General features: G+C 36.5%; 1 protein-coding gene across 3 annotated transcripts in view; it reads right to left on the reverse strand.

Moving 5' to 3' along the window:
* Positions 1-6008: 6008 nt before the first annotated feature.
* The window catches only part of NUP107 (nucleoporin 107), a 46475-nt gene continuing 39026 nt past the window's right edge, over positions 6009-13457 (reverse strand). For all 3 annotated transcript variants that reach the window (XM_037049488.1, XM_037049487.1, XM_037049489.1), the window contains 10 exons: positions 13226-13344; positions 12471-12509; positions 11835-11985; positions 11205-11317; positions 10480-10582; positions 9867-10027; positions 8975-9100; positions 7520-7633; positions 6693-6860; positions 6009-6360 (listed from right to left, as the gene is read on the reverse strand). In XM_037049488.1, coding sequence (XP_036905383.1) covers positions 6253-6360; positions 6693-6860; positions 7520-7633; positions 8975-9100; positions 9867-10027; positions 10480-10582; positions 11205-11317; positions 11835-11985; positions 12471-12509; positions 13226-13344 — 1202 coding nt within the window. In that variant the 3' untranslated portion in view covers positions 6009-6252. The remainder of the gene's footprint in view (positions 6361-6692; positions 6861-7519; positions 7634-8974; positions 9101-9866; positions 10028-10479; positions 10583-11204; positions 11318-11834; positions 11986-12470; positions 12510-13225; positions 13345-13457) is intronic.

Raw genomic sequence — 13457 nt, forward strand, 5'->3', positions numbered from 1 at the left:
CCCTTGCGCCGCGCCACGCCCCCTGCCACGTGACTCGGGGCGCCAGCGATTCCGCCCCTAGCTGGTGGCGGAGAGCCTCCATCCTGCGCAGGCGCATTGGGCTCTACCGGCAGAAAGCCGCTTCCTAGGTCCTCTACTTCCCCCTAGTCGCCTAACCTCGACCTTGGCGGGTCCCATCTGGAACCTTTTTCTCGATGTTTGACATTTCCTATGTTACTCGACTTACTAGACTGCTGCTCTCAAGCTGATGGAATGGGCTGTGCAAACACCGTTGGTCAATTTTACGTACAAGGGGGATGCTGAGCAATTTTAGTCCTCTAAACATACAGAAGAGTAGAAACAATGATGAACTTTTATACTCATATACTCATCATGGTTAGTATACTATTCAGATTTTCTTTTTGAATTGATGTTTGGCCTTTTATTGTTCTAGAAGTGTCCATCTTACTTAAATGTTCTAATATACTTGGTTAGAGTGGTACATACTATTATATTTTAAATTTATTTCATGTTTTTATACCACTTGATTCATTCTAAACATTATGCATTTGGGCTGTCTTTGTCCCTTGCTTAGCCTTACCAGTAATTTGTCTATTTTATGGGGCTTTTGAAAGATCACTTCTACTGATTTTCATTACTTTTTTGATTCCTACTTTTTCCTCTAATTTCTTGACTACAATGTTCAGTTTGTTTATTTAAAGGATTTAAAGCTGTGAGTTTCCTCCCTGAGAATAGCTTTGCCCATGTGTAAAAACAGTGTAATTCTCATTGTCCTTAACTGCTAAGTAGTCTGAGAGTTTTAATTTCCTCTTTGATGTAAACATTGTTTAAATATTGAGCACCTGCTTTGTGCAAGGCACTGTATTTGGCACCTGGTAGATAATGAATGGTCAAGTAAAGCCATCCAGACCCCCCTCTCATAGAACTTAGAGAAGACTGGTACTAAACAATTATAAACCATAACAAAAAGATGTTCTGGAGCAACAAAATATGATCCTGTGAATGTATAATAAGAGAACCTGATCTAAACTTGGGAAGGGACAGGAGGTTAAGAGCTTCCCCAAGAAATGACTCAAACTAACATTTGAGAATTGACTATGTTTGTTTTTTTTTGAAGGTTTAAATCAACCTTTTAAAAAATACATAATCTTTATTATATTTTTTCCATTACCATTTAGTCCCCTTATACCCTCCTCCCTCAGCAGTCATCACACTGTTGTCCATGTCCATGAGTCTTTTTTTCCTTTTGGCTCAATCTCTCCTCTCATGAACCCCTCCCCCACCATTAGCTGTCGTCTGTCCTCTGTGAGTCTGTCTCTGTTCTGCTTGTTAGTTCAGTTTGTTCATTAGATTCCACATGTGAGTGAAATCGTATGGTATTTGTCTTTCTCTGACTGGTTTACTTCACTTAGCATAATGTTCCCCAGGTCCATCCATACAGTTGCAAAGGGTAAACTTTTCTTTAGAGACAACTAGTATTCCATTGTGTAAATGTCCCATAGTTGTTTTATCCACCATCTACAGATGGGCTGCTTCCATATCTTGGTGATTGTAAATAACGCTGTAATGAACATGGCGGGTGCTTATGTTCTTTTGAATAAGTGTTTTTGGGTTCCTTTGGATGTATTCCCAGAAATGGGATCACTGGGTGAAAAGGCAGATCCATTTTTAATTTTCTGAGGAACCCCCACACTGCTTTCCACAGTGGCTGCACCAATCTGCATTCCCACTAACAGTACAAAAGGGTTCCCCTTTCTCCACAACATTGTCAGCATGTTTTTTACTAATCGATGATAGCCATTCTGACAGGTGTGAGGTAATATCTCATTGTGGTTTTAATTTGCATTTCTCTGATGATTAGTGATGTTGAGCATCTTTTCATATTGGCCATCTGCCTGTCTTTGGAGAAGTGTCTGTTCAGGTCCCTTGCCCATTTTAATTGGGTTGTTTTATTGGTGTTGTTTTTTTTTAAGTATTTTATAAATTTTGTATTTTAACCCCTTATCAGATGTATTGGTGGGTATGTTCTCCCATTCTGTGGGGTTTCTTTTTATTTTGTTGATTTCCCTTTGCTATGCAAAAACTGTTTAGTTTGATGAAGTCCCATTTGTTTATTTTTTCTTTTGTTTCCCTTGCCTGGGGAAAGCAAGGGAAACAAAATTTTTTATATCCAATAAAAACAATTTTTTATATCCAGTAAAAAATTCCTGCGAGCAACACCCAAGGTTTTGCTGCTGTTTTCTTCTATGATTTTTATGGTTGTGGGTCTAACATTTATGTCTGTGATCCATTTTGAATTTATTCTTTTTTTAAAAAAATATTTTATTTATATTTTAGAGAGAGGGGAAGGGAAGGAGAGAGGGTAACCCAGGCATGTGCCCTGACTGGGAATCGAACCAGTAACCCTTTGGTTAGCAGGCCTGTGCTCAATCCACTGAGCTACACCAGTCAGGGTTAAATTTATTCTTGTGTGTGGTATAAGAAGGTGGTCTAGTTTCATTTTTCTGCATATATCTACCCAATTTTCCCAACACCATTTATTGAATAAACTATCTTTAGCCCATTGTATGTGTTTTCTTCCTCTTTTGAATGTTAATTGACTGTAAAGCTGTGGGTTTATTTCTGGGCTCTCTTAATCTGTTCTGTTGATCTACGTGTCTGTTTATTAGGCAAAGTCAAAGTCTAGCTTTCTTAACACGGTCTTTCTGATATGCTTTTCTTCCTTTGCCACCAAACCCTACCATTGTACTGTACTGTGTGCCTTTTCCATTGTGTATTTATATTGCCATCCTCCCTTCCAGTTTCCATCTACAGAACCCTACCTGCTCAAAACTTTATCATGTTTACTCTCACTGCTCCCCAGTTAAGAGCGTAGGTTTTCCTTAGCCTATCTTCATCGTCTCCTTGTGATTATAGATTCGGACTGATAATCTTAGCAAGGATAAATTCTATTTTTACCATTCTTCTACTTTATATTTGAAAATATTTAAAATATGAACTCAAATTTGGGTTAAAAGATAAAAATATCCAGCTAACCCATTTTAACACATTCAACAAGTTCCATGCCTTTCTCATGCCCCAAGTAAATGCTAGTTTATAAGAACCAGTGTGTTTCCCAGCAAAGTCCTCTGTGTCATCAGGCTAAAAATAATAGTAAATTTAAAAGTCCACTTATTCTGTTCTTAGTGCAATCTTATTGTATGTTCCTAAGTTATCTATTAACAATAATCATAACTTGGTATCATAAAAAATAGTTAAAAGCCCTGGCTGGGTAGCTCAGTTGGTTAGTGTTGTCCCGATATGCCAAGGTTGCAGGTTCGATCCCTGGTCAAGGCACATACGAGAAGCAACCGATGAATGCAGGAATAAGTGGAGCAAATTGATGTTTCAGTCCCATGCCCCCAACTCCTTTCCTGTCATACAAGGCCTCCCTCAGTCTGACCCCACCTTTGACATCCATCCAGTTTCCACTGTTCCAGAACCTGTCCCTGCCATGCTGATTTCGTTGATGGAGTTTCCTTCACCTCCTTCAACAAAGCACAGGAGCCCTAACCCTTACTCTTCCTGAAATGTAATTATCTTACTCTCATTTTCACATACTGAAAATAGAGGTTCATAGATGTTCTCTTGCAGCTAAAATGGGTAAAAATAAGATTCAAACCCAAATTTTGCCAGTTCCCTAGCCCATTTCCTTCCTTTTCATTATGGAAAAAATGCAAAGTTAAAAAAAACTTGTGCCAAGTTAAAACGGTACTATAAACCCTCTCGTACTCATCACCTGCTTTCATCGACTGCCATTCTTGTTTCATGTATACCCACTCCCCACCCTTCCACTCAATTTTCAAAAGGTAAATTTGTAAATCATAAGCCCTATGTAACCCACACCCCTGTCAAGATACAGAACATTTCTATCACCACACAAAATTCCCCAGGAAAGCCCACCTACTCCCAAGAAGCCACGGTTCTAATTTTTTTCACCATGTAGTTCTAGAACTTCATACAAATAGATCACGCAGTGTGTACTCTGTGTAAATTCTGTGTTGAGTAGATAATTCTTTCCTCTTTATACTGCCGAGTGGTAATGTTTTGTATGAACATTCCACAATTTGTTTAACCGTTCTTCTACTGCCGGTGTATGGTATAAAGCAGGGGTTGTTTATTTCCCACATAGATATTCTGTTGTTCTACCCCAATTTATCAAACTCCACCCAAATATTTTATTTTGAAAAAAGTTTAAGTCTATAGAAAAGTTGAGAAACTAGTATAATAAATACTCCATGCCCTTTCTATAGATTCACTAGTTAACACTTTGCCTTAGTTGCTTATCTTTGTAGACTTTTATTTTAAAAACTGAACCATTTCAAAATTAAGGGCAGACTTCATGACCGTTCGTTTCAAGTATTTCAGCATGCATCTTCTAAGAATAAGGACACTCTCCTATGTAGCCACAATACCATTATCACACCTGAGAAAATTAATATTAATTCAGTCATCCCAATTAATATGCAATCCATTTTTTGCTGAAACATTGATAGGAATAGTATTAAATATGAATATCAATTTGAGAAGGGACATCTTTACCATGCTGTCTTCCTGTTAATGAACAAGGCATGTCTCTCCATTTATTTTACTCTTCTTTGTTTTTTTTTAATTTTTATTTATTTATCTTTAGAGGGGAAGGGAAGGAGAGGAGAGAAACATTAATGTGTGGTTGCCTCTCGTGTGTCCCCTGCTGGCAACCCAGACATGTGCCCTGACTGGGAATCAAACCGCGATCCTCTGGTTCACAGGCCTGCGCTCAATCCACTGAGCTATACCAGCCAGGGCTTCTTTGGTTTCTTTCATCAGTATTTTGTAGTTTTCAACATACAGATCCCATACATGTTTTGTTAGATTTACTCTTATCAGTTTATATGGCTTTACCTCACTTTAAAATGGATACATGGAAAGAGATAAAAATTAAAGAGGTTTTGATGAAAAATTATTTTATCTTTGGATCACTTTAGCTAGAATAAAAATGAGGCAGAGTCCATCGTCTCTACGCCTCTTCCTGTTTGATGCCAAGAAGACTGCATTATGATCAACTACTGCTGTCTGCTTTAGGTACAGGCGTGTACCAACACCCATCTCTGACTTAAGCCAGAATGGCTCCAACTTAGCTATTCAGAAATCATCCACTGCTTATTGTATTTAAAAATACAAATTCTCTGACCCCATTCCAGGCCTCCTGAGCATAACATCTCTAGAGGTGGCATCTGTAAATACACACTTAACAAATTCCTTGGGAGATTCAGAAGCTAGTTCCAGTAGTTACTAACCTAGACCATGTTTTCTATTAGACTCACATTCTCTCTACACTTTTTCCCATTTATAAATCCTGCACTCTAGTCAATGTGGTATATTTATTGATCAAATCATAAACCTGCAGTACTATTTCTTGGCATTAATCACACTGACTTCCTAATCCGTAGCGCCTCACCCTTCTTGTGCTTTATCTTTGCCTTTGCAAATTTAGTGCACGAGTCAAACCCCAGCTCAAATGCTACTTCCTCAGAGACCTTTTAGCTGGAAATGGTTTCTTCCTGCTCAGATTGCTTGTATTTCCTAATAGCATTTATAATATATACTTGTTGTATTTCTCCTACCAGAAGGGCTGCATTAGATTGTACGCACTTTGTATTCTGAGTTCACTGTGTTCCAGATCCTACACTGTCTTTACATGCTCCATTTTAGTAGCAGGTTTGCGGAATGAGTTAATAAACTATTAAATAAGTTAATAAACTATTAAAAATAGCTTAATATTATTTTAGATAACATTCTTCCTATATTTATCTTATCTGTAATATTTAAAAAATACTAAAATTTATGAGAAATTACACACCTGGCTTAAATCTACTTTCCACCCTCTTCATAATTTTAAGATACCAGAGCACTTATGATCATAGGAAAAATGTAGGATAATAAGAATTTTAACATCGTACTACACAACAGAGAAACAAGCCTGAAATTTGTAGGAAAAGAAAATTTTTATTTTTATATAATTTTATTAATAAACAGGGAAATACTGATATACACACTAAAATTTCAGTTTTACCATAATATTCTGGAAAGTACAAAATTCAAATGTCTAACTTTTAAAAACATTTTTCCCCATGATAATTCAAAAGAAAAATCCAGTAATTACAAATATGTGTATTTTACAAAAAACTCCATTCACCACGGAAATCAGTGAAATTACAAAGAACAGATGATTTATGACTGAATTTCATACCCTAATGGATCAAGTCCCTGGTCCAGGAGCATCAGAGAGGATTCTCTTAACTTTTGTAGCAACTTCCTCAGTTCCTCCTTAGAAAACACCTGATTTTTGAAAAAGAGAAAAAAGTTGAAAATGATAACAAAGAAGAATAAGAACTTATAATCACCTAATCAACCTGATCAGCTTAACACAAGGAAAAAATGCCCTCTTAATATTTATGTGGCCAGAGGCCAGTGTGTTAGCATGGTTAGGAGTTTCAAAGTGATTTCTCTTGAGCCAGTCTATATACTTCTAACTGCTTAGGAAGTATGTATGTATTTTTTGAGGGGGCAGGGGGCACAATCATTAAAATGGGATTATTACTTTGAGAAAATCTAAGTCGAGCTTACCAAACCACTAAAATCTAACAATGCAAGTGTGCTCCAGAACTTACCAGATACAGTTTGTGGCGCTCAGAGGACACCATGTCTGCTAACTGCAGGCATTCCTGATACTGACCGGTGCCGTGCAATATGGTGTGAAGCAGAAAACACAACATGGGCAGACAAAGCTTTCTCAGTAAAACCATTTGATGTGTTCTTTCAGCATCTTCTTCAGCATCCTGAGAGACATCAGGTGGTTATCAAATTGTTAAAATGACTACCTTTCAAGCATCCTGTCCACATCTCTGCTAGGTAGAAGCAAGCAACCTTTCTATTTCTTAAACTTACAGCATTCTTAATGCGTGTGTTTCTTATGGCATTTAGTACTTTCATAACTGCTGCTCAAACCAGCCTACACATTAAAGCTCTCTAAGCAATTAAAAAATAAAAGCCAAGCGCCCTCCCTGAGACTAATTAAACTAGACACTCTGGGGGTGGAACCCAGCATTTTTTGAAAGCTTCCCAGGTCTTTTAAATGGAGAGCTCAGAGGTGAAAGCCACTGCTTTACATATGTTTTATCCATACTACTAAGACTTATCTTTGTATCTTTTAAACTGAGTTGAATACATGTATAATTTTTTTAAAACTTAGGTCCAGAATTAAAAAAATTAATTTTAGTATTCTGAGTGAACATAGCAGATCTAAAGAAATCGTTTACCCAAGTAGAATATTCCCATTCCTAGCTGGTATTTTCACTTTAGTCTTAAATTAAAGGATATTCAGGTATAAGTATAAAGGTTTATATAAGAACTACACACGCTCCTATTCAGAGTAAAACAAAAAAGATTATTGTTGTTGTTTTTTTGCTTGTAACTCTAAACAATACACACAGCTTACCTCTCTAACATCTACCATCCAGCCTCCATCAACAAACAACAAGACATTATACATTTTCTCCTTCACATCAGCAGTTAAGGCATCCAAATGCCCTTTCCAAATACCATAATCCATCTGCAAAACAAACATAAGGCAGATATATCATAGAGGAAAACCACTAAGTAATGTGTTTGTAAAGTACAGTCAGGAATATATATATGGAACATTATCCTAAAAAAGCAATTTCAACCCTGGCCAGTGTGGCTCAGTTGGTTGGAGCATTGTCCTGTAAACCAAAAGTCTGCAGGTTCGATTTCTGGTCAGGGTACATACCTAGGTTCACTAGGGTGTGTATGAGAAGCAGCTGATGCAAATTTCTCACTCGCATCAATGTTTCTGTCTCTCTCTCCCTTCTCCTCTCTCTAAAAAATCAATTTGCATGTCCTCAGGTGAGGATTAACAAACAAACAAAGAAAGCCAGCTTAAAAAAAGGCAGCATTTTTTTAACCCTGTTCATCTCATGGCACACATAAACTAATTACTAACATTCTGCATCACACCAAAAAATATATTTTTTGCTCACTGGACAAATAAGTATAACTTCAATTGACTTACAAAAAAAACCCCAAAATAATTGCTTACCTTTTTGCTCCAAACTGACTTTAAAAAAAAAAACCAAAAAACTGTTGCCAAGCCCTGGCTGGTGTAGCTCAGTGGATTGAGCATGGGCTGTGAACCAAAGTGTCACCGGTTCGATTCCCAGTCAGGGCACATGCCTGGGTTGCAGGCCAGGTCCCCAGTGGGGGCCATGTGAGAGGCAACCACACAGTGATCTTTCTCCCTCTCTTTCTCCCTCCTTTCCCTCTCTCTAAAAATAAAATCTTTAATAAATACATAAAAATTAAAAAAAAACTGTTGCCTTTATTTGTACATGAGGATTTGTGGTACCAATAATTAACCAATCAGATGCAATCTTATTATGTGATGTGACCAATATGGTTAGTACATTTATGGTTCAAAACAAGGCATTCACACTGCAGGGCTATTGTTATATTGGCTGTTGTCATTTTTTTACTTGGCAATACAAGGAAAAAGAGGTCAGTGCCTCTAACTAAATAGTCAAGTATTGCATGTTTTAAAAATTCTTGCGGCACATCAGTTGAAAACCACTGTTTTCAAGTGCTGACATTCAGTCAGCTAAAATAAACAAACATCGACAGACTGCAGTTAAATAAAACACTAAAACAATAGCTTTATAAGTGAATACTACTATCATCTGAAGGTATGTTTCAGGGCTGGTTAATTATCTATAGAACAATAACTTAACAGAAAGCTTCCCCTCCAGCTCCAAAGTAGAACATTAACAGCAAGATCACCTATTATAATAGGAATATAGTTACTGAAAAATGACCTTTTTATATATACAGCATATATTATTAAAATGCAATAGACAGGTTTCATCTATATTCAACTTACTTCATATTTCTTTTCTTTATGTTCATGAGCCACTTTCTCAGTAAAAGTTGGTTGAGGTATCAAACTAGGTTTCTGTGGAGCTGAATTCATATGCTTAAACCACTCATTAAAGGTTTCATGGGCTTCCTAATATATAAAAGGAAATAGAAAAATACAAAACAAGAAATAAAACTTCACATGAGTTTTTAAAATTCAGTTCTTAGAAATAATTTTGCAGCATCCAGAAATAAAACTTTAATATTTAGCTTTTACAAAAAAAAAAAAAACATTGTGAATAAATGTTTTGTAAGTGACCAACACCAGCAAAGTTTATACTATTGTGCTTTCTGGCGCCCACTCCTTGCTTAGCGCCCTGATCATGTGTATCTTCACATTTATCACTCTGTAATGTCATCACTCTGGGATGTATGTGTTTGGCTTGTCTGTTTACTCAACTGGTCTATTGGTTTCTAGAGGGCAAGGGCAGAAAGCCCCCCACAGATTTAGCCCTAGAACCTAGTCCACTGTAATCACTTCATTACTTGTTGAATGGATTTTGAATGGTATGTTGTTATTTTAGTCATAACAAATAGAAAACATATTGCTTTTCTCAGTTATTAGAAGCAGAATTAAAGTTGAGACAAGTATTCAAAGAATCTTAAGAAAACCCAAGTTTCAAACATCACATACAGTCTGCCACGTGAGATGTTCTGTTCTTGGTTGGTTGGCATTAAATGGAGGCTCGGCTAATGAGGGACCGGGTCACAGCTTAGCACCCTTGGGTCAGTCAGTATCACAGTCACAAGCGAGATTAGATAATGAGCCAGTCACCACTTTTGGAAACAGTTCAGTCTGAGAGTGAATCAGAAAAATCATCATGAAGACAGAACATTTGTTTTCTTTACAAACTCACCAAATAAGCTCTAATGCACAAATGCTCTCTGATAGCATTATCATCCTCAGGAGGAAGTGGACTTTCCATTCCTTGTTCTTCCCACTGATTATAGATTTCTGCTATGGAATCCTGAGGAATTTTCACAAATACTTCTTTTGCAGCTTCATGCTTTTTTGATGCTGTGAAAAAGATACAAAATTTTTCAATCTCTGTGGATTTCTGTGTAGTGGTTTCTAGTGGAGTCTAATCACTGGTGTCCAACTTTTACAGTGAGTGGTAACCATTTCAGGTCCCACGCACTTCTGTCAACAGTTTGGGTGACCTTTCCACCTGATGCCTGGGCTTTTTCCTTATTTCAGTGATATAGTCACCAAAGGACTCACTAAATGCAGTTACTTTTACATACTTCTGCATCTTAAAAAAAAGGATTAATTTTTCTATGCAAAATTAAGTAGGACATGAAAGTTCACTGTACATATATTTTATTTCATAACATCAGGTTTGATACAGAAGTGGCTATTTTGTACCCTCCCTTATTGGGAGGGTTAGAAAAACAAGCACAAAAAACAAAGTTCAAGAATATATGGACTTGAGCAAAAGCTTTAAGAAAGAATATAAAAATACAGCATACCCAAGAATTTTCTCATTATCGCATTGCCTTGCTTTAATGCTTCCGCCCTCTGTGCTGGGTCAAACACCAACCAGTCAATTACATCAATTTTTAAACGGTCCTCCTATTCATTTAATTGAAAAATGAAAGAAAAAGAACCATCAATTTTATTATTTTCTAAGATATTCTGTAAATTAGTAGAATTAACTTATATCTGCATTTTAGTGAACATCCTTTTCCCTCAAGTTATACAAAATTGTGAAAAAAATCTAGATTTCCTTAGTTTATTTTCACATTTGATAGCTTTCTATCAAATTACAGAAAAACTTACTGGACTGTGAATCTGGAATTATATATTCTATGTCCCACCAATTTAATCATTGATTCCTTTAATGTTACTCTAACATTTTTTCTTTCCTGGATAAAACCTTCATTCCTTTCTGAAAACAGGAATAAATAAACCACATAAGAGTTAGTGACTGACCAAGTATATAGAATAATCTGATGAGCAAAAATCCAATGCTCAGGGGTTTTTCTACAAAAGCAACTTTCTTTGAAGCTACTGTAAGTAAGCCTTCTTTAATACTACTGTAAGTAAACCCTTACATGAGACCTTAAATTTGCTTCCAATTTTTATAATTTAAAAGGTTTGGCTAACAAAAAAAGATTCTGGGGGAAAAAAAAGCCAGAGCATTGTAAGGCAGAAGTTCACCAAAGCCCAACACTCCCTCTTCCCCTCATAATACCTCAGTAGTGCCCGTATCTAGGGCCGGGGCCAGGTCATGATGACTGAATTCACCATTATCTCTCTTCCGAATATTCTCAACTACAGTTTTTGTTATAGTAGCAATATCCAAATCTAAAGAATTTTTTGAAGAGACAAAAGCAAAAATTAATCACTCACACTAATATTCTCTAAACTATCACAATAATTTGGTATAATCATTTTTATTTATTTTATTTTGTTTTATTTACTTATATTTAGACAGAGGGAAGGGAGGTTAAGAAAGAGGGGGAGAGAAACATCAATGTGCGAGAGATAGATACATCAATCAGTTGCCTTTGCATGCCCCCAACTAGCCTGCAACCCAGCCAAGTGTCTTGATTAGGAATTGAACCAGAGACCTTTTGGTTTGCAGGCCAGCACTCAATTCACTCAGCCACGCCAGCCAGGGCAGGGATAATAATTTTTTAAAAGTATAACAAAATATGAAAGACATTGTTTAAAAAATGCCAAGATTAAAAAGATACATGAGTGAAAGTACATTTTATTCCTAAAACAGAATTTCATTGAAATTCTCTCAAGAAATAAAATTTAAAACTAGAAAGATAAATTTTACTAAAGCCCAATAGATGAAGTTCTTAATCATTTTTACCTGCTTCTTTAGCTAGCTCCAGGCAATGGTGACGCTGTTCAAATTCTGTAACACCTTCCAAAAATAATGCATACTGGGCAACAGCTAGGTCTCGAGGCAAATGACAGGTATAAAATGCTACAAGATTTGTGTGTTTCTCATTTATTAAAAGCTAGAAAACAGAAAAGATCAAAGTATGTCAATAATAAGGCAGTTCAAGGATCAGTGGTACTTTTAACAGTTTATTCAAAATTTCAAACATATTTAGAAGATATTCATACAAACAGATTTGTGCTGCTAAACAGAACAATTTTACACTCTAAATAAGAACTTATGAAATTAAAAGATCTCAGCCCTGGCTGGTGTGACACAGTGGATTGAGCACTGGCCTGAGAATTAAGGGTCAGCAGTTTGATTCCCAGTCAGGGCACATGCCTGGGTTGTGGCCCAGGTTCCCAATAGGGGGAGTGCCAGAGGCAACCACACACTGATGTTTCACTCCCTCTTTCTCCCTCCTTTCCCCTCTCTAAAAAAATAAAATCTTACAAAAAAAGGAAATGATCTCTGATAACTTCCTTCTGTTGGGTATTAAAAATATGACCATTCTTTTTCATTAAAATAGTAAAAAAAATTAAATTGTGAATTCTTAAAGTTTACCTGTATGTATGTCTTTAAAACCTCAATGGAAACTTCTTCCTTCACAGGAAAAAAAAAGATATAATTCAACTGTAAACACAACTGCTTATGTGTACCAGCACTATATCTAATAAAAATTCTACCATTAAATTATTTAATGAGTGAATATTTAACAATGAGCAATAACTATATGATAGGCTAAGTGCATAGCACAGCATGCACTGCATGATTTGACCATACCATATTCTTTGTGGATAGTTACTACTATTGTTCACATATTACAGAGGAAGAAACTAAGACCTATGGAGGTTTTACTTACCCAGAATTACAAACTAGAAGTTGTTGGGTAAGGCTGTGAACCAGGAGTCTTACTCTAAAAACCAAGTTTTTAACTACTGTATCATTCTGCCTTCTACATGAATTCTAACCAAAATGATATTCACCACTTAGAGAAAAGAGAAAAAGAAAACAAAGGTTTAAAATCTCACACAGAATGTAGTCTGGTTCAGTTAGCTTAGCTGGTTGATTCTGAGTTGGGTACTAATAAGGATTAAAGTTACAAATTGACCACAGACCAGAACAGAAGCATTCCACAGCCACAGATTAGAACTCTAGCAGGTTACCCATAGTGAGTTACCGAGTGACCACGTGAGACTGTATATAAGAGTTCCACACCTCATCAACCACTTCTAGAAAACAAAAAAGTAGTGTAATCCTGATGATAGGTATAAAGCATCTGCCTTGCAGAGAAGAGTAAATGGTTCATTTTTGCTTACTTTGGTCTGCAGTCCCAGCGTGCGAAAAAACAAAATGAGATGAGTCATGAAGCGGAGAAGGTGTCCAGGTAGATTATTTCTGCTTTTGGAAAGCCATCTGCTAAACTCATCCATCAAACCTACAAGCCATCAAAGCAAAGACACAATAATAGGGATAAAAATCAAAAGGAGATAAATATACATTACCAGGAACATTTACCACATCCCTGTGGTGCTATTCAGTCACTATCTC

Source organism: Sturnira hondurensis, unplaced genomic scaffold (genome assembly GCF_014824575.4).
Source record: "Sturnira hondurensis isolate 20B ecotype Veracruz unplaced genomic scaffold, ASM1482457v3 Scaffold0006496, whole genome shotgun sequence".
NCBI lineage: Eukaryota > Metazoa > Chordata > Mammalia > Chiroptera > Phyllostomidae > Sturnira > Sturnira hondurensis.